Raw genomic sequence first — 25,670 nt, 5'->3', positions numbered from 1 at the left:
TACGCTTTTTCTATGGATAAACAACGTTTAATCCAATTCCTTAATTGTATTCTTTAAACACGTGTTCATTAGAGCATAAGCAAAACAATAAGAGTTGTGCTTAAATACAGTATGGTATTACATATTCATAATGACCCCAGGAACGCCTATACATATTCATGACCTTTCCTGCTTTTTATTAAAATGAGTCTCAGATAACCATTTACATATTCCCCTCCTTGACCCTCCCCTGTTGCGCCTGCGCAATGTCACTTGGTGAATTTGAGGAGGGGTCTTTAGTGGTCTTTGGATGAAGGCTCCTTCAGCTTCGTCACAGCGGACTTTTTACCTTTGGCTCATTAGGAGGAACTGGCTGGAACCCAAGCTGCCAAACCGACTGAAATCAGACTGGCGCCCCCTTTTTGCTGTAAATCTTGGCTATCTTGTCTCCTCAAGGTTGCAGCTGGTGCTGTAAAAACTTCTTATCTCGGCATTTAATGAAGTCCTGCTTTTTTTAGCACAATTAGTTACATACAGCTCTAAACTAGATATTAATTATGTGGTTTAAAATGTTAGCTTGTTAGTAGGCCCTTATTATATAGTTGCTTAACCCTTAAAATGTTAGTTCCCTCTATCAATATAACTTCCTAAACAAGTTTCATAACTTTTTACATAGAACTTCACCACCTTTCCCTTTTCCAAGTTCAGAGTCCGTGCCTCATTTGGTTATACCCATAAACATCTAACATCTTCGCACAAATCACAACTGCATTTTTCACAAGGGCACAACTGCTTCTACACGGGTTTTTTTCTGGGAAGCAACACATGGTTACAAGTAACCAAGTGCTTCCCTTCCTTCCTCATTCCCCAGCTCCTGAACTGAGACCAGAGCTTCAGCTCCATTCCTGGGCTGTCTTACTTCACACAGACCCACTTCTTGCCCTGTTCTGCCTGACTCATTGCAACTCTGTAAATCTTAAAATTCCTTATAAAAAGCAAGTCCAAAGCATCCTGCCTTTTTCTCCTGATGCGACAGCTTCTCTGCCACTTGAAAGCCCTAATCCAGAATTAGCATCACTTCAAACAGACACTCTTTATCCTGCCAAAAGGAACAGTCTGATGCAGGAATTACTGGTTGAAGATTTCTGTCTAGTAAATCAGATTAGGGGAACACAACAGCCTTCTCTGATTTCAGAATATGTATTTGATGGGTAAACCTTATTCTAAATGCATGGGTAGTTTCAGACTGACAGTTCTTTCCACGCAGTAACATCTGCTCATTGCTTTGCTATTAGCCTGCTTAATGCTTGCCAGCAACACAGCAGGAAAATGCAAGCCTTCCTGGTGACAAATCTTTCACTCGAAAAGCCAAGGCACACATCCCAGGGCTCTGGCGTGCTCTTGCTGATTGGAAAGGCCATTACAGAGCTCTGCTGTTTTCTTCAGTGCAGAGGCTGGATTTGTGTCAGCGATAACAGCGCAGGCCGGCATTAACAGACCTGCATGGAGGAGTGAACTAGTGGTGTCACCTACCCGGTGAATGCTTGTGCTATCGCAGACATGCTGACATGCCGTACAGCCCCTTGTACTCTTCCATTGTGCCCATATGTCACCTTCACCAGTCTCTCTTGGCAAGACAGCTTCGTTTTTAAATTAAACCTCAGATTCTCCATCATGTTTTGAGTTGATTTTGCAGATGTGGAAATTGAGCAAAGCCTGACCAGTCAGCTTCTCGTGATTGCATAAGAAGTCTGGAAACAGAAATAAAAGATGAACGCAGTTTTGCTGAGTTCTTACTATGCTGCGATGCTCGTGTTCTCATGTCTTGAACACATGCTTCAGGAAGCTGACTGTGTTTCAGAGTTAAAAACACCAGTGGTTTTCCATTGCCCGTTTGCTGGCCACACCGCTTTCCTGTCCCTTGTTCAATTCTTGATGCTTTCTCTTCAGCCCTGCTTCTAGGGAGAGGAGCTGTAAATCGGAGGAGTTGTGTTGAGACTGCAGCCCCCAGTCCTGGCCTGAGGAGCCTTCACCTGCGTTTGGGGCCTTCGCTGCTCCCACAGAGCAGGAGCGTCAGCCACGTCAGAGCCTGAACCGCGGTGGGGCTGATGTCTCCAGTAGCTTTGATGGAGTTTTACAGAAGGTCAAAGCAGACCATAAAACAAAAAATATGATTCAAACAGAACAGGAATTGGTTACTTATGAGAGGAACTTGAAGGACAAACCCTGAGATAAAGCTTGAAGAATATGCAGTTAGTATCAAACAATGAAATTTGGCAAGGTCTAGCAGTATGTTGTGAACTTTGGTGAACTATGCTCATTATACACTCATTTTATTACAAAACCACACCTCCTTGTTGAAAGCTACCCACCTCCAGACGACCCGTACTCACTGAGCATGCATAGAAAATTTTATCTTCACTGTACTTTTAAACCGAAGCGAGGAAAGTTTAGACCAATGAACTTTAAGTAGGCATAAATATGTATAAGATGTTAGGAGTGGTTAAAAGTTGAAATGTATAAATACGTAACTCATTCTGCTCCTGGTATGCTTTGCGAAAGATTGCCCAGCACCTTTTTCTGCCCCGAACTGCAAATGGAACAAATACCTCGACCCTGTTTGTGAATTGCTATCTACAGGCCAAATAACGATCCCACCTTTTAGGACACCACCACTATCAGTGCCTTTGTCTGCAATAGCAAAGAAGCTGAGAGATCCTCTGCCACTGCCGGGTACTGCCCTCGGCTCCTTGCAGCTGCTGATGCTGGAGAAAGTATTTTGGCAACACCAGGGAAGATCTCGGCTCCTTGTAGGAACACAGGGCCCTGAAGCCATCCTCTGAGCGCCACAGCCTCTCCAGCAACATGTGGGCAGTGCAAGGGCCGCGGGCCGCGACAAGGCCATTGAAACTCAAGGTTGGTGCGTTGCGGCGTTAAACTTACACTTCATGCCTGGTCTTTTAAGATCCCTATGTTTATCTTATTCACCGAGTTTGTTAAATTGCAGCTACTAAAAACCGGGTGGTTTAGAGGGCGTGTGAGCAGGTGAGTGATCTTAGCAATGTGCTTGACAGGAGCAAGGAGCCATTGAAGGAGGAATGTTGTTTTTACAACTGGTCTGGCACCTGACCCCAGCGGGAGGGCGCGAGGAGGAGACATCTGGCTATGAATCTGTAATGTAAAACAGTCTCCTCGAACTAATCCCGAAATGCAAACTGATTACTGTATTTAAAAAGTTGAGCTAGGGGGAAGGATAGCCAGAGCGCCAGGAATCCATACTTTGAATCAGTGAGGGGAGGGGGTTGTTAGATGAATGAGACAGGTAAACTGAGGCAGGTGTCGGGTAGTCTGTAGACCCTGCAGTACCCAACTAGTAGGGAATAGGTGAGGAAATTTGCAGCCGTGATTAGGGTGATATAAACAGGGGCTTTTGTCCGTATTCCATGTGCCTTCCACTAGGTAAGACACCCGGTTTTGCACTATCATTAATAAAATACGCTTTGCCGAGAGATCCTGCCTGGGCAAGACGACGTTCGGTACCGCGGGGCAGCCTGCGGAGCACGGCCCCGCACGGGTGCACTGCCGCTGCCGCAGCTGTACGTGGAGCCGCCACCTCTGCTGGCCCGGGCAAGCGGCATAGGGAGGTCCACACCTGCTGCGCCTCAGCCGCGGTACCGCTCCCCGGCCCGGGCGGGAGGACGGGTGCTCTGCCCAGCGGCCCCGGTTCGGGGGCTGTCCCCTCGCCCGGGGAAGCCCGGGCTGGCGGAGGGGCTGCCCAGGCCCGCCGGAGGGAGCGGCAACAACGGCAGCGCGGCCCTCCCGCGGCGGCCGGTGCGCGCAGCGCCAGGCCCGGGCCGCCCCGCCGCGCCGCGCAGGCTGACGACAGCGGAAGCCGGGCGGAGGGGCCGGCGGCCGGGCCGGGGCGGTGCGGCTCCGGGCAGAGGCGGTGCCGGGCCGAGGCGGTGCCGCTCCGCCCGCGGCGGCGGCGCCGCGCTGCCCTGCCCTGCCCGCGCCGCGTGAGCCAGGCAGCGGGGAGCCAGGCAGCGGGGACCCAGGCCGCTCCGCGCCGCCGGCATGTCCGCGCCCTGCTGCGCCGGCCAGGTGAGGGCTGGGGCCGCGGCCGCGGGGAGGCCGGCAGGTGTGCGCGGCGGGGCGCCGCAAGCCTCCCCTGTGCCGAGCGGTGGGGGATCCGTGGGGGGACGGCGGTGGGGACTCGCCCCGCAGCTCCGCCGCGGAGAGCAAGGGCCCGGGGGTGCGCTCCGCCGGGCCGGGTGGCGACGGCCCAGCGCGGGGGACGGAGAGCCCGGGACGGGACGGGACGGGGCCGGTGCGTCCGCATCGCTCCGCTGCGTCGCGGTCAGCCCGGGAGAGCCAGCCTGACGGGGCAGCCAAAGGCGTTAAAGTGACAGCGGCACCTGCGGAGGGGGAGCCGAGTGCCGCGGGGCTGCCCCTGACACGGGGCACCCGAGGTGTTTGCCATGGCGGGTGGCAGAGCCCCGGGATGAATTCCCCTCGCCCTTCGGGAGGAGCCGCAGCCGAACGCCGCCGTCTGCCCGGGGCGAGGGAGCGGAGAGCGGCTCTGCTGGCCGTGTCCGCACCAGCAGCTGCGCTGGGGCGGCGGGCGTGGGGACGAGACTTCCCAAAGGCCTGTGCTGCAAGGAGCCGTTCCCAAAGGGGTGACAGGTCACTCAGAGCTACGAGAGGTGCTTAGGTGACTGCTACTGGTTCTTGGTGGCGTTGAGCTGATACCCACGGTGTTAGAAGTCTGTGTGGTCTTAACTTCTCTCTTAGCTGCTGGCTGCCTGGCACTTTTCAGACCCTGTCACAAACTGCTTTAAATTGTGTTTGTGGAAAGATTGACCAAGTTCAGGTGCTAGTGGAGGAAGTGAGAGATGAGAGCAAGTGGAGATGGAGGGTGTGTGCCCCTGAGCGTGCATGAGGTGAGTAATCTGTGCTCTGCATCTTCCTGCGACGCACCTGTTTTCCTGATTGAATCTGAGCTGATGAGTGGAGAGGACTGTGGAACTGGAGAAGGATGGTTGCGAGCTTCTGTCCAGATCTCCTCCTTGACTGCACGCAAGGAAAGAACTTCTGTTCCTGCCGGTGGTGTTAGAGCACATCTCCCTCAGGCACTTTATTTGGTGCATCATTTTCCCAAATCTCCACTTCTGCAATAGAAAACCATTACTACTTGTCCTGTCCGCAACAGACTAGTCAGTGAGCTTATTCCTATTGGTTTACATATTTAAATGCCTCGTCCTAATTCTACTGATATTTCCTAATTGGTCACTCTGCACTCCCTGCCACCCCCCACCCCACCATCTGATTATTCTCTTGCTTTTGTGTGAAGCACCTGGAAAAAAAGAAATCAGAGATCTTTCCTGAAGGGTGGAATCCTAGGCTAAATTTGGTCTTCCAGCTGTGGTTCTTTCAGTCTTCAGTGGGCCAGGAGGGATTACTCAACGTGTCTGCACATGCCTGGCCTCTGGGAGCTCCCCTGCGCCTCACTGTGCAGCCTTGGGTGGCTGTGGGGGACAGCAATACCCGTGTTTGCTAATATTCCTCTTAAAGCAGAACAGCAGTACCCGCGTTTGCTAATATTCTTCTTAAAAGCAGAGAGTCTCCCGACTGCTGCTTTGTGTGCATTTCAGCAGCACCCAAAACAAGTTTTGGAGAAGCTCAACGAAGCGCTGTTAGTAGGTGCTGTCACTGCAGCGGTTCATGGCTGTTTGCGTTTTCAATGTTTGGGTTTTTTTGGTGGAGTTCCTACAGAAGTAACAATACCAAGAGGATGAAACTGTTGTGAGACTTGTTTGGCGAATGGCATGGCTTCAGCGTGACTGAACTTTGAGACGTTATTAAAGCGACTATTCCTATCGCACGTGGTATTATCTGATAATAATGTGTTTTACTGGCACTGATGTGTTACTTTGGAGTATGTAAATAAAACGAACCCCTTAGTGACGCTGCAGCTAAAGCAAAAGCCCTCAAGTGGATGCAGTCATAGTGCCAAAATTATGCAATACCCTGGGGAGATGTATTCTGCTGCCTTAAGCACTTATCTGTGCTAAATACAACATATTCCTGGAGTTATACCAGCAAACTTGGTGTGGATAACCTTTTTATAGGCTAGAATGGTAAATGGCGTAGACCATGTATCAACAGCATACAGTGTAACTTTTTTTAAGAGGAAAAATGGCCTTTGCCTTTATGACTTGATTTATTCCAACCTTGATGAAGGGATGTTTGTTTAACATTATTAATACACAAGAAAAACAAAAGGGATGGAAGTTCTTCTTTCTCCTTCAACCCAGCTTCCTCAGGCGTTTTATGAGTACTGTTAATCAAACTGAGAAATCAAGAAGGAATTTGGCCTCTCCTTGAATGTTCTCCCAAAGGTGAAGTTAACCCTGTCTCCAGAAACAGAGACAATTTTCTTGAGGAAAGATAAAACTTTGTATGTGTCCCAAAATCAACACTCATGTTGCATTCCTCCTTTTTATCTAAAATATACTAGTTTAATGGGTTTGATATATGGGGTAGGGTTTTTTTGTAGGAAGTATTTTTGCCTTGTGTATGTCTTTTATCTGCCTGTCTGTCTCTGTCAGTCTGCTTTCCTAGAACTGCCCAAGAACTTTGGTATTGTCCATCTGGGCTGTGAAAGTGCAGTTATTGTGCATGGATGTCTAGCTGATATCAAAGTTCCAATATGAGTTAATGCCAGCAAATTTTCCCAGTGTGGAGCAGACAATAAGCGATCAGTACTTTTGGTTTTGGGTCAAACCATGCCAAACATCTAGTTGATGGTGCCTGTTGGAATACATGCATTCAGGTTTTGTAGACCAGATTCCTGTTGTTAAAGGATAGAGTGGTAAGCTGCCAAACTTCAGTGTACTTTGGTTATGCTGATTTTGCACTCAAAAATTATTTAAAATAATCTTAATCAACATTACTGTGTGACTTGCATCCTTGCCAAGTAGACCCTGGGAACTTGCTTTCAAGGAACTTGGACATTTATAAACCTTAGTTTCTGCAGTTGGTTTTTACCATGCAACATACAACATTGTTTTGAAGAGAACTGCCACTTTCAGGTTTCTGAACTGTAATAAGCTTGCTAAATGCTTCTTCTTTTCCTGGTGTTCTGTTGGTAGACATATTTTGGGAGTGCGGTGAGAATACAGTTTGGCTTAGGCCTCCACAATGCTTTTGATTACATGAAAACATCTGCTTAAATTGACAGGAAACAGGATTTTACATTTGGCTTTTCTTCAGTAGTTATCCTCAAGAGAATAGAGTTGAGATCATGGTTAAGAAAAGCAGCTGTTGCAGAAAATCTTTATTACAATGAATATGTTTTTTTGAGAGTTAAATAAATGTAATTTAGATAGTTAACATTAATTTGGGGGTAGCTGGGTTGTTCAAGGAGATGGATTTTTCAATTAGTACTGGTAGTTACTAAAGTTTATAAAGCTATTTTTGTAGGTCTGTTAAATCTTGAGTGCTTTCTGTAATACTGTTCTGCACTCAGAAATCATATCATGTAGTAAGATGTGCTGCAAGTTAGAATATCGGATTTTCATTTTATACCCAGACCTCTAATTCAGAGGGGTTTAAAAAGAAAAGAAAAATGCTTTATGAGGTTGACCTCAGCTTTTTGGGGCGAGGGAGGGAAGGCCCCTGTGCGTTCTGGGGCTGCCTGCCTCTCTGGCACTGCCTGTTTGCATCTGCAGGTTGAGAAGGGGGCTTGCAGTCCTGCCCTCATGATCTCATTACGTGGTGAAAAGGGAGGCTCTGCCACCCTGGTCTGGGCTGGTGTCCTCTGAGGAAGCCAGGGCGCTGCTGCGTGGTGCGCGGTGTGAAGTGCTGGGGCGTTCCTGGCTCAGCTCCATGTGCTGTGCTTCCCAAAACACGTCTCTCCTCTTGCCAATGGTCTTCCTGGGTGAGAGGGCTTTGATTTATTGTGTTTAACCTGAGCTGGGCAGGTAAAAAAAAAAAAAAAAAGAGAAGTTTAGCTGTGGGTTTTACCACCTCTCACAACTGCCTTTCCATATCCCCGCCACCACTATTAATCATGATTGCAGATGAAGCTAGATGTCTGAGGTCTGATGTGGAGTTCTGTAGTGTGTTCCACTTAAATACAGTTAGAAAAAAAGAGACTGAGGAAGGACTTTTTTTCCCTGTTTGCAGAAGCATGGCATTTTTGTTTTAAACGGAGGGTTGACTGAACATCTGAATTAGCAAAGCCTGCTTTTCTGCAGCTTTGTTCATTGAGGTTGGTATCTTATGTCAGTTCTCTTTCTAATAATACTGAACTTGTGTTGCAGCATTTTCCTTGCTCAAGGTTGAGATCATTTTTCTCTGCTAAACCTTTATCTGTTTTCAAGGAAATTTTAAGAACGTAATATCTTTGAGGCCCCTATCTGTCTGCCAAAGCTGGATAGATTTGCTGCTGGATTCAAAACTGATTAGAAAGGGAGGGAAAAGCAACCAAAACCAGTGAGATCCTGTAAGCATTGTATCATTTGACACTTGTGTCGCTAGGTTGGAATCCTTTCCCTGGAAGTGTGTAAGAGGCAGAAGATACTCTTTCTCATTCCTGCATATTTCCCATTGCTGCCTAATTTCTTTTAGCCTTTCTCTCTAACATCTGACAAGTTGGTTACCTTGTGGGTTTAAACACACAGCTTGAATACCCATGGCTGTAGAGCTGTGAAAGCAGTGTAAGAGCAGGACCTTTACTTTTAAGAGCAAGGGGATACTTTTCTGCAGAAGGATATAAATCCTATTGCTGCTTTTGTTTTAATTTTTGCAAGTACAGGTATTCCAGGGTGTCTTTGTTTTCAGTTTTTTGTTTGTTTGTTTGTTTGTTTTCTGTTCCTGAGATTTTCATTGTGACGAATGCACTCTCAGTTGCGGGTGCAAGACATAGTCGTGTCAGGGGAGTGGTTGGGTGCAAGCCTGAGCTATGACTGAAGGAAAAGCTGAAGGTCTTGTCTCGAGCTGGCAACAGCTGTCATCCCAAACCCGTGCTGAGGCTGCTTGGTGTTCTCAGCTTAGCCATGTGAAGACACTTGGACCTTCGGTTGCTTCCAAGGTCCTTCTCCTGCCCAAGTTAATGGTGCTTCTATTTCTTTTTCACTAGTGTTGGGCTCTAATATGTTTTGACATGTTAGGTGCCTGGCCTCCTAGATTTTTAGGCTGTGATTGACCATTTTGCCAGCTGAATCTGACCTGGTGAGTTGTTCAGGTCACCCAAGAGATGGACTTCAACACTGGTGTGTGCTACAGCGTGAGGCGGCGGGGACTGCAGCGCTTACTGTGACAGCAGCTGTGGGAAGATGGCCCCGTGTTTGATTTGAAGGGAGTCTTGGTGCACCTAGTGTTCTCATCATCAGTTTAATTAGTGATAACTGTGCTGGAACTAATGTTTGGAAATTCCAAAAGTTAGAGACAGCGTATGTTCAAGTACTTAAATGTATACATGTTCACAGTCTGAAAATGGAAAGTTCTGTCTTTCTTTCTGTCCAGCAGGACTGATCCAAAAATGTGTCAGCCTGCCATCTCTCGCACTGAGTTTTAGCAGGAACAGCTCTTAACATTTTTTGAAGAAATCTAACTTGTGTTTTTTCCTTGGCTTTTTGTATTACAGTCACTGGCAAAACAGTGTTTCAGGAATCCTATTCAAGGTACTTCTTCAGTAGTCGTTGTAATTGTATTTAAAAATGCTCATCAAGAAGTAAGTAATGGGAAAACGTGAGCAGGCTCCATTTTGAACCTGCCAATCTGGGAATGCATGTGAAGTTGGCTGTTGTGACACTGGTGTAAACTGGAACATATTAGCAATGCTATGAGCAGTTATATTTTTTTTCTAAATATAATATGGTGAGAAATAGTTAATGTTTGTTGCCCGTAGTCAATTTATACAAAGTGTTAATGTCATTTTTCCTCTGTCTTAAAAACCACTCGTACTCAGTGTCCAAAGTACCTTATAAAGACACATCTTTGTAGAACAGCTCAGAGCTGTCGGTTCATTCAAAAGTGAAGCAGCTGTTCCAGCTATGTGCTTTGAAGTCAGTGCATACAGAAATTTCACTTCTTCTGCTTCTTCACTCCCGTGGTGCATGTACTTAAGCAGTTACTGCCGTACGCCGTGTTCTTAGTTCTGTCTGTCCCCGGTGAAGCACCGTGTTGCATCCGTGTGTGCCATTCTGCCTCTAGAGTCCTGGTCTCGAACGTCAGGGCTAACCTGGAGAAAATCTTGTTGTAGGAATTGAGGACCTCAAATTGTCAGATGTTGCCATTGCTGACTTGTGGTGCATGGAGGGCAGGCTGGTCCCACCGCATGGGGTGCTGTGGGGCATTATCTCACCTTCTTTTTGGCTGTACCTGGGGTAGAACAAGATGACTTGCTGGGCTGATGGTGCTGCCCAGTTTTTGTAGGATGGGCTGGGGAGATCTGAAGGGATGCAGGAAAAGAATGCAAACAACTTAGGTTGCAGGGAAGAAAAGTCTTAAAGCCTTCGATTGAGACTGAGGGTAAATGGTTTGGGTTCTTTTTGATGAGCAGGGAAGAAAGACCGGATAATTAAAAAGCTCTCTTAGCTGGTGAAGAAAGCCTCACCAAGAACCAGGGTCTGGGAACTGTAGCAGACAAATTAGAAGTGTGTGGGGTTTTTTTCTCTTTTAAATGGTAGATGTAAGTAACCAGAGAGACAGACAGCCCATCGCATACTGCTGTCAAGTCCAGATGGTCTAGCTAATGGAAAATAGCTGTTCTACTGGGGAACCGGGTGATGTGATACTGCGAGGCTCAGGTCAGACTAAACAATTGTCTTTATTTTTCCAAAATCATCAGGATAAGAGCAGTTGGACAGTCTTTAATTTAGACATTTTGCAGTGATGTTATTTTCTAATGCTGAGCTGAGTCACCATGTGGTAATATTTGAGCACAGAGACAGAACCTAATCATACTCAGCTCAGCTTAACTTCAGCTCTGCCGGTGCCTGGCAGCAGCTTGCCCACGTTTCAGCTCTCGTGGTTCTCCTTGGTTTTGAGCTGCTTGGTGCTGTGTGGCAGTTCTGCCCTTTGCTTCAGAACCTCATCTCGGGGCAGGAAAGCCGCACTGGAAAGCAGTGTTTAGGCAGTGTCTATGCTGGCATGACTTTCCTCTGAAGTCAGTTTTAATTTTGCACAGTTTGCAGTATGAGGTGTGCTGCCAAAAATAGGTTGCCGGTTGATTAACTAGTATGCCGGTCAGAAAACCTCTTGGCTTAAGCCATGTTGTAAGTCTGAATATTAAAGAAGCAGCAGTGAAAAGCAGTTAAGACAGACAAAGGACAAAATAAAGTGTCTTAGGTGAATTTAGGTACTTCATAGGAACAAACCACTGTATAATCATGTGGCTGGTTGAAGAAACCTTTGCAAAATGTGTACATAAGAGTCAGGGTTTTCAATAATAGTCTGAGCTCAGCTCCTAATGCTTGGGACACCTGGCCTCAGGTATGTGTTGTTTTCACGAACCAGAGCACTAACAAACCCTGGATGCTCTTTCCTGAAACGGAAAGTTGAACGGCAAGTGTGCAGCTGCTTCAGGACATTATCCATGTGGGGCTGACTGCTTGGCCCCTCCATCCTGCCTGGTGGCTGCGTGTTGCTGTGGGAGGAGGTGTTTAGGTGTTACTGATAGACATTGCAGTTAATAGCTCAGTGACCGTGTTATCTGCAGATCTTATGGCCCAGATGATGTGGTAGGAAAGTAATCAAGCAGTGCATGGAAAACTAAGCTGCTGTAGGCCACCATGAAAAGAGGCTTCAGCAAGGCACATTCCTGTCTCTGTGGAGAGACCAGAAGGCATGTGTGTGTGGTCATGCCGGCTGGGCAGTAGGAGGAAAGAGATGAAACCCTGCTAAGTCTTTGCTTAATTTAAGTATGCTTTTTTTTTTTTTTTTTTTTTTTAATGTGCTCTTCTTCCCTTTGATTTTTACCATTTCTGATGAAGTCTCCCAAAAGGAAGAGTGCTTTGTTGTGATAAGCTTGATACTTCCTTATGGTCTGTATATTTTAAAAATACCATAGGCTGTTTTGGGCAGTGATCCTGAAGCTCCTCACTTTGTTTTAATGGTGATGCCAAATATTTTGTACAACCTTTGAGGTTTTTTTGGAAACATCTCTGGAAAATACCTTTTAAAAATGTCACTGTCTCTACAAAAGCAGTAAGCAGGCTACATTCACTTCTCAGTCTTGTATGTAAACAGTTGTGCTTAATAGTACTGTTGTACCTCATTCAACTGATTTGTCAGATTGGATCACAGCTTGCTAAAATCAAGGCTTGAGTGTGTGGCAGGTGTTAATCACAGAATGGTTTGGATTGGAAGGGACCTCTGGAGATGATCTAGTCCAACCCACCTGCTAAAGTAGTTTCACCTAGAGTAGATCTCACAGGAATGTGTCCAGGTGTGTCTTGAACATCTCCAGAGAAGGAGACTCCACAGCCTCTCTGGGCAGCCTGTTCCAGTGTCTGTCACCCTTCAAGTAAAAACGTTTTTCCTCATATTTAGATGGAACCTCCTGTGCTTCACTCTGTGCCCATTGCCTCTCATCCTGTCACTGGGCGCCACTGAAAGGAGTCTGGTCCATCTTCTTGACACCCACCCTTGAGATATTTATAAGCATTGATGAGATCCCCTCTCAGCCTTCTCTTCTCCAGGCTGAACAGACCCAGCTCTCTTAGTCTTTCCTCATAAGAAAGGTTCTCTAGGCCCCTCATCATCTTCGTAGCCTGCTGCAAGTGTATGTTGGTGGAGTATTCATTGGTGGGAGCTGATAGCTCATGCACAAGTTGATTAATCTGCTTTTACCCTGTTTTGTTAACCTAACTCCTGTTAGCCATAGGTACTCGCCAGGCTGGCATAAGATGAGAGTGTATGTCTAGGCCTGCCTGTACTTGGAAAAGTGGTTTACATGGACTGGGGCTGTTGTATTGTCTGCTTGCTTCTGTTCCTCACTGTGTGGTTGTAAAAATTATTGTTCCTCTGCACTGACAGGAATCTACCACACTTGAATCAAATGAGTTGGTAGGAAAATGCTACTAAAATGCCTGTTCAAAGAAGGGTCAAAGCATGCGGGACTGCTGTGTGGCGCTCACCTCTGCTCTGCCCCCCCAACCACGCACTGTGCCCTCACTTGAAATGGTAGAACTGTTTCTGCCGTTGCATGATAAATCAGCAGCTGAGAAAGACTGACAAGTAATTTTTCTTCCTTTTGTTGCTTTTTTTGATCACCCCTAGCATCAGAAACAACTGCCAGGGCCACTGAGTGCTGCTGCTAGGGTAGGAGTGACTGAGTGGCCACAGAGGAGAAGGGCTGGGGGAGCCAGTGGCTCTTAGGCCAACCAGGCTGGCAGAGGAAATGTCTATGAAACTGCGCTTTAAATAGTTTTTTAACAGAAAAATTTCCCACACAGCTTTCCACAGCTTCTGTTGTGAAACCAGTCAAGTCAGCTGTCATCGGGGTAGTTCAAATCACGGCACAGCCTGTTTTCAAGTACTGCAGGGTTTCAAGTTTGGGGATCTCAGGTGAGCTGTCACCGCACCCTCCTCAAGCTCTTCAAGGGTAGCACTGAGGAAAGCCGGCAGCTGGTCTGCGTCGTGGTGTGTTAGTGTGAGGGGGCCAGCTGATGATAAGTATTTGTGGAAAGCATAAATATTTGTGTAATGCTTGTAGTGATTGTCAAACTGTGGCGTTCACCCAGTGAGGAGACGTAGAGTGGGGTGGCTGTATGTCCTGTGTGAACTGAGGGAGCCTTTGGATGAGAAAGACTTGAAGTCAGAACCTGCTGCAGTGTGACAGACCCCTGCTTTCAGAGGCCATTGTGCTGGGCTCTTGGGGACCCAGGAATTGGGACGATGACAGGAGCTGAAGGGAGCTCTGTAGATATTCTCAAGGTCTGCTTGCTGGCAGCCATTGCAGACCTTGGGTTGTCTGGGTTGTTGCTGTCCTGAAAGCCACACAGTGCCTTTCTTCTGCAGAACCCATCCTTTGAAGAAGCTTTTGTTTAATTATAAGCTAAATCTGTAGAAGATTCATTGCATTACTTGCCTTTTTTTTGTTTTCACAGCCCATTTTTAACATGGGAAGAATTTGTTACCACCTAGCACTTCTGCACGGGTGGGTCCTAAGCCCCTGGGCAGATCCTCGCTGCCATCGAAAGGCAGAGGTGAGGTGAGGTGAGATGGGCCATGCCCATGGTAAACCTGTGGCATCGGAGGGAGCTGCGCGTTGACCACAACCTTTTAACAGAGAGCTTGTTGTATGTGTCAGCTTTGAAGTTTGTCACCCAAAGATAATATCTTTGAAACCTCATGGTCATAAGGTTATGGCCAGCATCTTATTCTTTGGACAAAGACTTTTTTTCATTTATTTTTGGATAACATCTCTACCATCGTGGCCTACTCTGGAATGTAGTCAGTCATAACCAGAGTTTTAAAAGGAAAAGAAAAAAAAAAAACACCAGACACCAAATTTGGGACTGTGGATGAATAACCTAACCAACTTTCCACTGTGTTTAAAGGTGTTGAAGATGTTTCTGTGGTGTTAAAAGAGTGCTTACAGGAGTGCATCTGAAAAAAGATGGAGACACTGGTGTGTTTCACAAATATTGCCAATTTATAGGGTATGTGCTTAGTATTAGAAACTATCATTAAAGTTTCTGTAAGTAATGTGGAACAATGCATAAATGAGCTATATATTCTAAGTATTTGTTGTTTTAAGTAACTGTGCAGGTTTTACTGAAAAGTTAATTTTCTTCATGCAGCTAGAAAGCTTTCTTTTTCATAGCTAGCATGGTCATTAGATTGCATTGCATGGTCATAGCTAGCATAGCACTTAGATTAAGAACAAGAGATAACACCCCAGCACAGAGTTAATGTTTTTAGTTGTTCTGATCTGAGAGCCAAGGACTGCTGTGAATGCCCTGCCCACAGGTGTGAGGAACGAGGAAGGGGGACATGGATGGGGCAGAGCTTGACTGACATCCTGACTGATCAATGAGAGTATTCCGTCCCATTAGTGCCATGCTACAGATTTAAGGGGAGTTGGGATTTTCCAGCTGAGTTCTTTCCTCATTCGATCGGAGCCAGGATGGAGACCTGTTGGGGAGTTTGTTTAGTTCAGCCTTTTGCCATCCTGCTGTTCTGCAGAGGCCTCTGGGCCTTTCTGCCCTTTTCTCTCTTCTCTCTCTGGGATCGGCTGTTGGGACCAGGTGCTGCTGCCTGGGACTGGCTGCTCGGTGTGGACCAAGTTTGTGAGGAATTGCCTTGAGTATCTTTTATTTTATATTCTATTTCTGTTTTATATATGTATTTACTAGTAGTGTATTAGTATTTTGTTATTTTATTAAACTGCTTATCTCAATCCAAGTTTCTCCCTTCCGTTTCATTTCCCTCCCCTATTTAGGGGAGGAAGGGAGAGGGGTGACTGAGCAGTTGTGGTGGCTGTATTGCCAGCTCAGATTGAACTACGGCAGTATCAGATCCAGGGACCCAGAGCTGGAATAGCAGACACGTTGCTGGACATAGATGAGGTTTCATTGGCAGAGCTCTCTAGCACCTGGCTTAGGAAAATGTTGTTCCGCTTACAAATGCCAAAGCTACATACCTTTTTAATTCTGTACTGTAGTTTTTAATGTTATGGTGAGTATGGCCAGCAGTTGAAGTTCATTATAAATATGTTGGATCTGGCTGATACAGATTGAAAGGACCTTTAGTCTTAATATATTTCCCCCCCCATAACTGTGAAGTGGATAGATTACACTTTTCTGACTTGTTTTTGTTTTGAAGTGTTATTATTCCATTTGTTTGCTGAATTGGTAACTTGCCATAGGTTCCTAATTTCTTCAACTTGTAGTTGATGCTGTAAAAGTTAACTTAATTTCACTACATACAAAAAATAAAATCACCATTAAGCCACCACTGCCTTCTATTTTGAAAGTATATTTGCACGATGTGCTTGTGCACGTAGTATTTTTAATTTCCAGCTTTGGTGCCAACATGAGCCCATTCTGTTTATTCCCCACAGTGGGAGCTTTGTGTGTTTTGGGGAGGATTTCTGTTCTGCAGCAGCAGCAATTTTAGCAGCTGTGTGCTTTGAGGCCCCCGTCTCCTCTGGCCTGAGATACAGCGGTGAACTGAGAGAAAGGCAGAGTGGAAGCCAGGTTGGACCGTCCCCAATTTATGTGTTTTGCAAACCAAAGAGCCGTTGCTGAGCGAGGCAAGGTCCCGTCTGCTGCCCCCTTTCTGTGGGGCAGAGGGCAGAAGCCTCGGCTGGAGTGTTGCAGCAGATAGTTGTGGCTAGGAAATTATAAGCTGGGAGTCTTTTCAAGGAACTTCTTCCAAATTATTTTGGGCTCTTTGATCAACAGGTCTGATTGTGAGACTCTGTGGAGTTACGTCAGGTATGTGTGTCTGCGGACACACAGGTGAAGCCCCCTTCTCTGGGTCGGACAGTCATTGATGCTGGAAGCATCCTGGGAGAAAAACAGCGCCTGGAGGCACGTACAAAGAGTGAAGTTTGCCTGGGTGACTCAAATGTGGCACTACTGCATTTTGAATCCCTTGCCAAGGGATAAGAAAAGCCATCCATCTTGTACAACTGCTTGCCAAGAAGCAGGGGTATCCTCTGAACATTGCCGCAGCCCCTCCGGGGCCTCAGGCAAAACCCAAAAAATCAGCTTGGGTGTCCCTGAGCCCCTGGCACTGGCGGTGCACACAGCCCCTGTGCCACACACGAGCCACGGGGACATCCTCGAAAATGCGAGTCTGAGGAGGGAGGTTGCTCTGGGTCAGCAGCAGTGGTACCTGGAAGAGAGGTTCTCTGCTCCTGGCTGCCTGCCCATGTCCAAAAACCCCTTCTGTGGTCGTGGCTGCTGGGGTAAGCATGAGAGCCAGGTGAAGCTGCTGCCTGCTGCAAGGAGAGGCCTGACCAAAGACACCGCTGACATATGTATAAAAATAAGGCATGTATTTATATTTTTTATATATGACTTTTCTGAAAGTAGAAGCCAGGGAAAGTAAATCCACCTTATTTGAAAGTTAATAATGTCCTTGACAGCAAGGAAGTAATAAGCATCAAATACATTCCTTTCAGGATTTATTCAGTACCGTTTACCGTGTTGAATAAGGCAATTATGCACTTTTTGCTGTGCTTCTTGGCTTTTTTATCTAGTTGGACCCTCAGATAGTTATAAGTATAAAAGAATTAAAATACATTAAGAATTCTGTCTGTAATAATGATTAAACATTGGAGACATTGTCGGCTAAAGTGCGATATGGTATTATTTTTCTTGCAGCTGTGGATTTTTTTCCTTGTATCTTGCACATGGAATCACTGCTTTCACCTTTGCAAAGTGTGTCAAAATAAGTCTAAAGTTATATTTTCTTCTCTGGCTTTTTCAGTACAAGATGGTGCCATTGTATTTTGGCTCCTTCAGCCTCAGCTATCTTTTGCTTTGTTTGCAGTAAGCCAAGTATTCCCAGATTCTTTCTCTACTGCCCAAAATATTTAGAACTGTTAATGTAGTTTTTTGTTTGTTGGTTTGGGTTTGTTTGTTTGTTTTTGTAGCTGTTGTCCGTTTATAAAGCCTTCAGCAAAACTGTCATGAAGGGTGGCGTAATTAGTTTTTGCTTCCCCTTTAATTTGCTCAAAATGTTTGGTATCATTAAAAGTTCCGTAGCAAGAGAAAGAAAAGGGTTTTGTCTGTGTACCAGAAAGGACACACTAATAAACGACAGTGTGGTTCTGGTGAATTGAAATGGATCTGTACAGCTTGTTTGGAAACAAATCCTCCAGTTTCTCTTGAAAACAAAATAGTTTTGTCTATATGTTAAAAGCAAACTATTTTGGAGGCTGTGTCTTTCTTGTGCATATTTGTTTTTTCGCTGTGGAACCAGGAGAGCGTATTGCAGGAAACAGAGCCTCACTGGTGCAATGCTTGTTCTGCTGGGTGGAACACGTCACAAACGTGACCTGCACAGAGATAGCAAACAGCAAGATTAAGAAATCGGGAGCGGTTCCTCCTCATCCTCAGTGTGTGGGAAGGCTGGAAATCGGTGTGCTTAAACCTAGTGACTTTTGATAAACAAGACAGTCTGCTTCCACTTTAAATGCTGCTCAGCTGGGAGGACAGGACTTGAGAAATTCTGGAGCTTTACAGGAAGTCTCCCGGCTTCCCTGTCTGACTTTTGCAACAGAAACTGAAGGTGGTGATGGAATGACTTGTGCTTTTTGTCTTTCTTTGCAGTTGGCCTGCTGCTGCGGTACTGCCGCTTGTTCCTTGTGCTGCAGATGCTGCCCCAAGATAAAACAGTCAACCAGCACCCGCTTCATGTATGCGCTTTACTTCATCCTGGTGACTATCATCTGTTGCGTCATGATGTCAACAACAGTAGCTAACGAAATGAAAACACACGTAAGTAAGAAAGATGAACCGACTGCTGCCCCTGGAAGGAAATGTTCTCCTTCCACAGCTCTTCATGTACGGGGTGCTCCCTCAGAAGACGCAGTCGATTCCCTCCATTCACCCACTTCCAAACGCAGACAGGGTGATTTTCCGTGCTATGCCTCTCCCTGTCAGTTGCTCACCCATTGAGTGTGTTTTGCAACAGAAGGAGTGAAGGATCACAGGACTAGCAGCCTACCTTCCTCCTCTTTTGTCGCGTGGAAACCTGCTACAGTGAACCCATTCCAGGTTTTCTGCACAGGTGGTGTCACTGGGGTCCATTAGGGGAACTTGTTACAGTAGAACAAATCAGTCTAACGTTGAGTTTTTCTCTGACAACTTGTTCAATAGCTGAAGCAGCAAATTAGAAAATGACTCTTCAAGTGTTGCATTTGTAATTTCAGTTCTGTGTTCTTGGTGCTGTGCGACAGACTACTACAATGCACAATGCTGCAGATCCTTTACAAGGGATTTTCTTCAGTGTGTGTTGAGTCATCATACTCACATGGCCTCTAACCACAGCAGATATTGTTTGTCTCTAATTGTCTTTTTAATTAAAAAGCTTCAAAAGCATGAAAGGAGCTGTGGCCACAACTAGATTTTAAAACCCAAGTTTCTTTCAGAGTCTTAGTATAACTTTCTGAAGCTGAATGCTCACCAGCCTGCTTGCCGTCATACACTAGACCTGTTGTGCCACATCTTTGGTTTGGTTTCTTAAGCCACCCAAGTTGCTCTTAGTAGCACGAATCCTCTCTCCTTCTACAAACTACAAGAAGAAAAGTCTGTTTTTAAGTAAATGGTACAATGGCTGGATTGCTTAATTCTTAAAAAAGAAGTTTCTGCACCAAACTCAGCAATGGACCCGCTTCAGGGTTGTGAATGTGCTTGCCCTGGAGGTTCAGAAGGCTTCCCTCAATGCGGGCACCTAATTGTTTTGCGTTTTCCTCCCAAATGGGAGTGCTGGTGGGTGCGCTCTTTCCTTGTTTAACCAGTTACTGGTCCAGTTGATGCCCTGCTTACCTTCTGTGCTTGACTTTGAGTTGTCTGTGAAACACTTTGCTCTGCAGCAGCCTAGCTCCAAGAGCTGGTGGTAGCACCCCGTGCCTGCAGCATAGATCAACCAGTGGGCTGATGACGTTGCACGTTTGAGGGGTTCTGTGCTCTGCTGCCAGTGACCTTTCTTTCCTGCTGCCCGTTGTACCCTCTTCGTATCTTCTGTCCTCATTTTCTTTCATTTCATAGCACTTTTATTGAGTTATCCTAGTGCCACCTTCTTACCCCTGGCCATCAGAAGTTGCTGACAGTCTGTAAGGGCACCCAGTACAGACATGATGCTTGCCTGTGAGTAGCAACTTTAAAACTGTTCAACATGTGTGTGCTGAAATTGCTTGCCAAGAATTAACTTTGACTTACTAGGTGCTTAGCTTGGCAATAAAGTGAATAACACAAGGAACTCAAGTGTGTGGGAGACAAATTATGTACTCATATCCAAATTTCATAAAGTCATTTTCCATTGGTATTATGGTTTTAATGCAGCTTGTATCCCTAACAAAAAATACTTGCTCTTTATCCAACAGAAAAGTGATTCAAGAAGCCTTCAACAACATGCTTTTCAGTATTGCCAAATTTATTTTCCAGTTCATAGTCTTGAAAGCTCAGTGTGGGAAGAAATGGCACAAAGAGTAGCTGTTACTGTGAAGTGGAAAGATAATCACCCTCTTAATTTAGAGCAGTTGATGTCTTTGAATGGGAAATGGACCATCTGAAAGTAGGCTTTCTTCATCTGCTCTCTAATTTAATAATTATGTTTGGGCCTGTTAAAAGTTGAAAGACTCCTGAAGCTAATTCAGCCCAGTTGTAATAGAGTGCACCTTCAGAATATTTATTCAGACTAACCAGACTTAGCTTCCCAATGATGAACTGTGTTTTGACAGTGCTGTGCGCTTACTGATCCTTCACTTTTGGCTGGATCGTGGAACACTCCTAGTTCCTGAAGCCAGACTGTAAGAACACACTTTGCTGGATTCTTCTAGGATCTCGCCCTCTCTTGTCTTGAGAGAAGGTGGGATTTTATTTAACTTTAATTAGAATTTTTTAATTTCTTGTAGTAAAATACAAAAAAGAAAAGGAAATTTTAGTGCAATCCTTTAAGAATCCATAGTATTGGCAGGGAACCAGTTGTCTGCTTTACCAGTTTAGAGATCAGATATTCATGCTCATGTTACATGGAAGGAATCTCTCCCTTGTTAGTGAGAGGGGATTTTTTTGTTGTTGATTTGCTATAAATTCCCATGTAGAAAATAGTTATGAAAGTGTTGTAGCACGTGGTCCTTTGGCATTATTTTGAGAGGAAGCAACAGCAAATGTACATCCCTTACGGACACCTTAAACAGAGACTTAAAATGTATTTGTTTTGCAGTATTCATCTACATCCATGTTCATTTATTCTGTCTATTAAAACATGTTTAGGACAGGTTTTCAGTTCCTGAGGTGCCAGAGTCTGCAGGTGCCAGCCCAGAGCTGAGGATCTGCTCCGTGTCCTGCAGCATGGCTGGAAAAAAGAGACACTGTCCCAGGGAGCTTCCACATCCTCATCAAAGTCGGCAGGGCCAGTGATGGGGACTGAAAGAAAAGACCAATATGGGTTTACACAAAATGGTTTAGAGACTTGACTCTGTTCCAAAATGAAGCGAAGCAGGACCTAACTTAAAGAAGTGCCTTGATCTGTGTTTTTTTTTTTCCCCAGTTATTCTGTTTCTTTGAAAAACAGGTAGAGCTTTACTCATAAATGTTCTGTTGAAGCAAAACCTTGCAGTTCACAGGCTTTGAAAGGATAATTGAGAGAAGGGAGATAATTGTTTTGGTCTGTTGAAGTAGTTTTTTGGTTTGTTTTTTTAATTAAATTTTTAATGTTAAACCCATTTCAAAACTAGTGGTTTCACCCTGAAAATATTCATGCCCTACTTAAATAATGAAAGGAAAAATAAGAAAGATGTTTTCGGGCAAAGACCAGTGGAAACCAGTTCAGCTGTGTCAAAGCGTTTCAGTTCTAGATGGTTACTTGTTCTGGCAGAGCGTGCTTTTAGGCTTGTTTCCCCAGATAGGTTTCTGTCTTGGCCATTAACTGCATTATAGTATGTTAAAACCCAAATTTGCTACCTTATGCAGCTTTAAAAGTGCATGTACCCATTGCCTATTTCTGAATTTAGCCATAGATTTAAGACAGCATGTGTTTCGGTCGGATTGTTTTTCTATATCGTTTCTCCACTGCTCAAGACAGGTGGTTTTACCTGGACTTTTCCCTTGTTTCCCCACCCACACAGATTTTCCCTCATGCTTCCTCCATTTCCAAAACAGAATTCATCCGCCACATTCTTCCTCTGCTCAGTGGGAACATGGAGACGAAAACAGGCTCCCTTGGGCTCTTCAGGCCCATTTCTACACACTTCTTCCTTCCTGTTCCCCCTCTGACGCGATTTCCCGTCCTCCTGCATTCACGTGTTGGGGCACAGATGCAGCCAAGCCCCAGCGCTGGAGCCGGTGGCAGCACAGCCGGCTTGGCTCGCTTCTCCCACCGCGCTTATTCGGGCACCAGCAGCTCGCAGCGAGGGGAAGCAAGTTCAGGGCGGTCTGCCCCTGTTTCTCTAGATGTTGCTATCATCTCAACGGGTTCCACTGTGCTTGGAAAACTACTGACTGTGCTGTGATAACATCATTGCTTGCACAGGAACCGAGGCGTTTATGTTATCTGAGCGGATACTGGGTTTCTGCAGAAAGAAGGCCAAAGAATTTAGCTTACCTTTTAGAGGTATAAAAGTAGCTATTTCACAGTATCAAACTTGGCAAATAGCTAATCCATGTCTTTAACAGCTGGCAAAAACAGTCAGCAAATGGAAAGTCAGGTAAATCAGGCTAGGCAGGCTGCTCAGCAGCTGTATGTGTTTCAGAGTTACAGAATTTAAAAAAAAAAAAAAAAGAAAAAAGTATTTTTAATTTTCAGTGAAGAAGTCACATAAGTCTTGATAAATTGTTCCCAGTAGCAGAGCGTCCTCTCACGAAAACGTGCCCTTTTCATTACATCAGCCCTTTTGTCACAAGCGTTGTGCTTGTGATTATTATCTGCTGAGGTCCCCCAGAGTTTGGTTTTATTCTTGTTTTGTTCCTTCAGGATCATGGGTGTCCAAAAGGGGCGTTCAATCGCACACAACTGTTCCTGTGGCCATTGCTTATTATTGCATAGTATTACGCATACTTCGTGACAGCTGAGCTCTTTCTTGCTTGTGTAGGCACAAACTGAGCTATTGTTCTTGTGAATCCATCCATTTTCTCTCAGCCAGATCCGTAAGGAAATTACTACTAACCAGAGAAAAGAACATATAGGGTCAAAAATCCCATCAAGATCTCTGTAGAAACCTATGCAATTAAAGACAATGCCCATTTGCAGTTACCCAAAGATCTGTTTGTAATTTGCTAGTTGATTAGTCAAGTCCCATGGTATTTTTTGGTTTGTTCTGTAAGTGTCATAAGCAAAATGCTGCTTGGTGCCAAGTACAGGTCTTACAGAAATCCTTGATCGGTGCAGTTGTCTATATCAAACAAATATCTAGTTTTCTCAGAAATATTGTTAGTTAAATATTATGCATCTTTTTAATCTCTGCTGACTGATGGTATTACATGCAAAGAACTGGAGAGCATTAGTTGATAGCGCTCTTGCTTTCCCTGTCATTGCTGTGGCATTGATAGGTCTCTTAATTATTCCAGTCAATCCGCTTGTGGGTTTTGAGTGCTGGCATGTTTTCCCTGTCTGACATTTCATTGCCTTTCAGGACCTGAGAAAGGCATCGCTGATGCTCCAGATGAGTTCTCAGGAGTTCTCTAAAAACTCCTGGATGCGACTTAGCCACAGCTACGCGTTTACCATCCAGTTTCTTATGCAGTGCCTATGCATCTCTGAGATACTTCTGAAAGAGCATCTCGGAGTGGCCCACCTTGAATCTGTTCTTGTAACACCATGCAGATGCACTGAGACCTGCTTATCATCTCCTTGGCTGGTTCTAGCGCACTGAGGATCAGCTCACTGCCACAGTTACGTTTGCTGCCCTTAGCCGGCATTCCTGTGAGCTGCTAAAATATTTGCTCATTTTGGGAAACTGCTGGGAGGGTTGTTGGGCTCCTGTCTGGTTTGGGTTGCTGGCACAGGACGGGCAGTTGCATACCCTGCTGAGGGAAGCTGGCTGTCAGAGCCTGGTGCTGGAAGCCGTCAGTTTACGTATTCATCCCTTGTTTCCTGCATCTTGGATGGCTTCCTACCCAGCTGGGAACACTGCCTGATCGCTTGCTCTCGGGTCCTATTTGTTCTTTTCGTGTCCTGGTTTTGTGTACTGACCTGCCTGCTGAAGGAAGTGGGGACTCCTGTCTCTGCTGATTTCTTGCAAATGTTCAAGGATGCCGGTACCCTCAATCTTTGTATATTTTTCCTAAGCAAAACCTGGCCTGGCTGACTGCTTGCTGAAGCCTGGTTCCCATTTCCTTTGCCTGAGTTATGTATTTATTTTTGCATGTTTTGTCCTGGCACACATTGTCTTCTGTCTCCTCCAGTTACCTGTGCAGGTAGCAGTGATCTGCTCCAGAGGCTGGGATGTGTTGCTCAACTGGTCTTGCCAGCCTTAGCTGAGTGCTGTGAAGAGAGGCCTTTCTTTCTTTAAAATGCACAGTGGTTCTCTAATTAAATGCCTGTATTTCTGCGCAGCTCAATGGCTCCCTGGTTGTGAGGGGGGGTGTCTGCATGGAGGCACCCCACAGGAATGGGTTCTGGCCACACAGACCTGCTTTTTTGAGCACCCAGCATCATGTCTGCTTGGTGAAACTGAAGCCAAAGTGTGCAGCTGTTTGCTTTCCCCTTGTGGTGAGAGCAAGGCCTCAAAAGCAAATATTTAATGAGTCAAGAGAAAGAAGGTGGAATTTTCCAGCCTCTCTGTTAATTTAAAACAAAATCAGGGCAACTGGCACAGGTCCCTTTCAGAGGCTGTGATGGAGAGGAGGGGGCTGCTGCCCTGTGCCACTCAGGTGTGCTTCAGTCTGCATTTCCACTGAGGGCAGCACGAGCCAGAGCTTCCTGCCCTGCAGCCCCTCATGCTCCTTTGGCTGGTAAAGCCACCCATATGGCTCCCGTAACCCAGGTTACTGAAGCCATGGGTGAATTCTGCTGTAAAGCACGGGAAGAAGGTCCCCAGGGTGAGGGGCTAAGGAGTAAGGGGCAGCAATGGCTTAAGCCAAGAGAGCTGAAGAAAGGTAGGTGGACTTGTACCCCAAAGCATCTGGAAGGAGCTGAGAGTGGAGGCTCTGGAAAACTCCAGCCCCTGGTTTATTAAATTTCTTAATGTTCCTAGAACTGTTAAATCCAGCTGAGGATTATCAAGAGTGAAAGGTGTTAAATGAAGCCATTGAAAAGCTGGTGGTACTCAGAGACATGCTTGGTTATGAGGAACCCTGTGTCCTATCTAATGGCTTGTAACATGTTGTGCTTTTCAGATTCCCTTCTACAAGGAGATGTGCAAGGGTATTCAGGCGGGTGAGATGTGCGAGAAGTTGGTGGGATACTCTGCGGTGTACAAAGTCTGTTTTGGAATGGCCTGCTTCTTCTTTTTGTTCTCCTTGTTCACCATCAAAATTAACAGCAGCAAAAGCTGCCGAGCATACATTCATAATGGGTAAGTATTTGGTTGCTTGATTTCCACTTCTCTTTACAGATTTGTGCTGCCTCGTTTCCAGCTGGGTGTAGTACCAGGCAAAATAAAACAAAAGTTGATTTTACGGCTTTTGTTGGAAATAATGCAGTTAGAAAACTAACCAAAGTGGCAATCAGTCATCAAAGGCTGTTTTTTTCTCTTGCTGGGGTTTAAAGAGAGATTTCTCATGGTACTTGAGTTGAAGACCTCTAATTCCTATTACAACTCGGTGATCTGTTTTTTTTCTCTCGTCCAGATTCTGGTTCATTAAACTTATACTTCTGGCGGCAATGTGCTCAGGAGCCTTCTTCATTCCCGATCAGGACACTTTCCTCAATGGTATGTCCTTGTTTTGTTATGCTCTTTGTTCTGTGCTGTCTTGTGAGTGGTTATAAATCCTAAAGGTCTGATGGGTGCAAATATTGCCATATTTCTTCAAGTAAAGTCAGTATAGTCCAGATGCAAAAGG

The 25,670-nt window shown here is 45.5% G+C and overlaps 1 protein-coding gene across 2 annotated transcripts in view; it reads left to right on the top strand.

The window, feature by feature from the left end:
- The first annotated feature begins 2,761 nt into the window (after positions 1 to 2,761).
- The window catches only part of SERINC5 (serine incorporator 5), a 46,468-nt gene continuing 23,559 nt past the window's right edge, over positions 2,762 to 25,670 (top strand). Inside the window, exons 1-4 of one of the 2 annotated variants that reach the window (XM_021292171.2) lie at positions 2,762 to 2,895; positions 18,276 to 18,443; positions 25,005 to 25,183; positions 25,458 to 25,540. In XM_021292171.2, the coding sequence (XP_021147846.1) occupies positions 2,845 to 2,895; positions 18,276 to 18,443; positions 25,005 to 25,183; positions 25,458 to 25,540 (481 nt within the window). In that variant the 5' untranslated portion in view covers positions 2,762 to 2,844. Of the gene's footprint in view, positions 2,896 to 3,918; positions 4,081 to 18,275; positions 18,444 to 25,004; positions 25,184 to 25,457; positions 25,541 to 25,670 lie in introns of those variants that run through there. The other variant, XM_065047412.1, reaches the window with a different exon arrangement.

This window comes from Columba livia, chromosome Z (genome assembly GCF_036013475.1).
Source record: "Columba livia isolate bColLiv1 breed racing homer chromosome Z, bColLiv1.pat.W.v2, whole genome shotgun sequence".
In the NCBI taxonomy this organism is placed as follows: Eukaryota; Metazoa; Chordata; class Aves; order Columbiformes; family Columbidae; genus Columba; species Columba livia.
The sequence above is the reverse complement of the archived record's forward strand: the minus strand, read 5'-3'. Positions and strand labels throughout refer to the sequence as shown.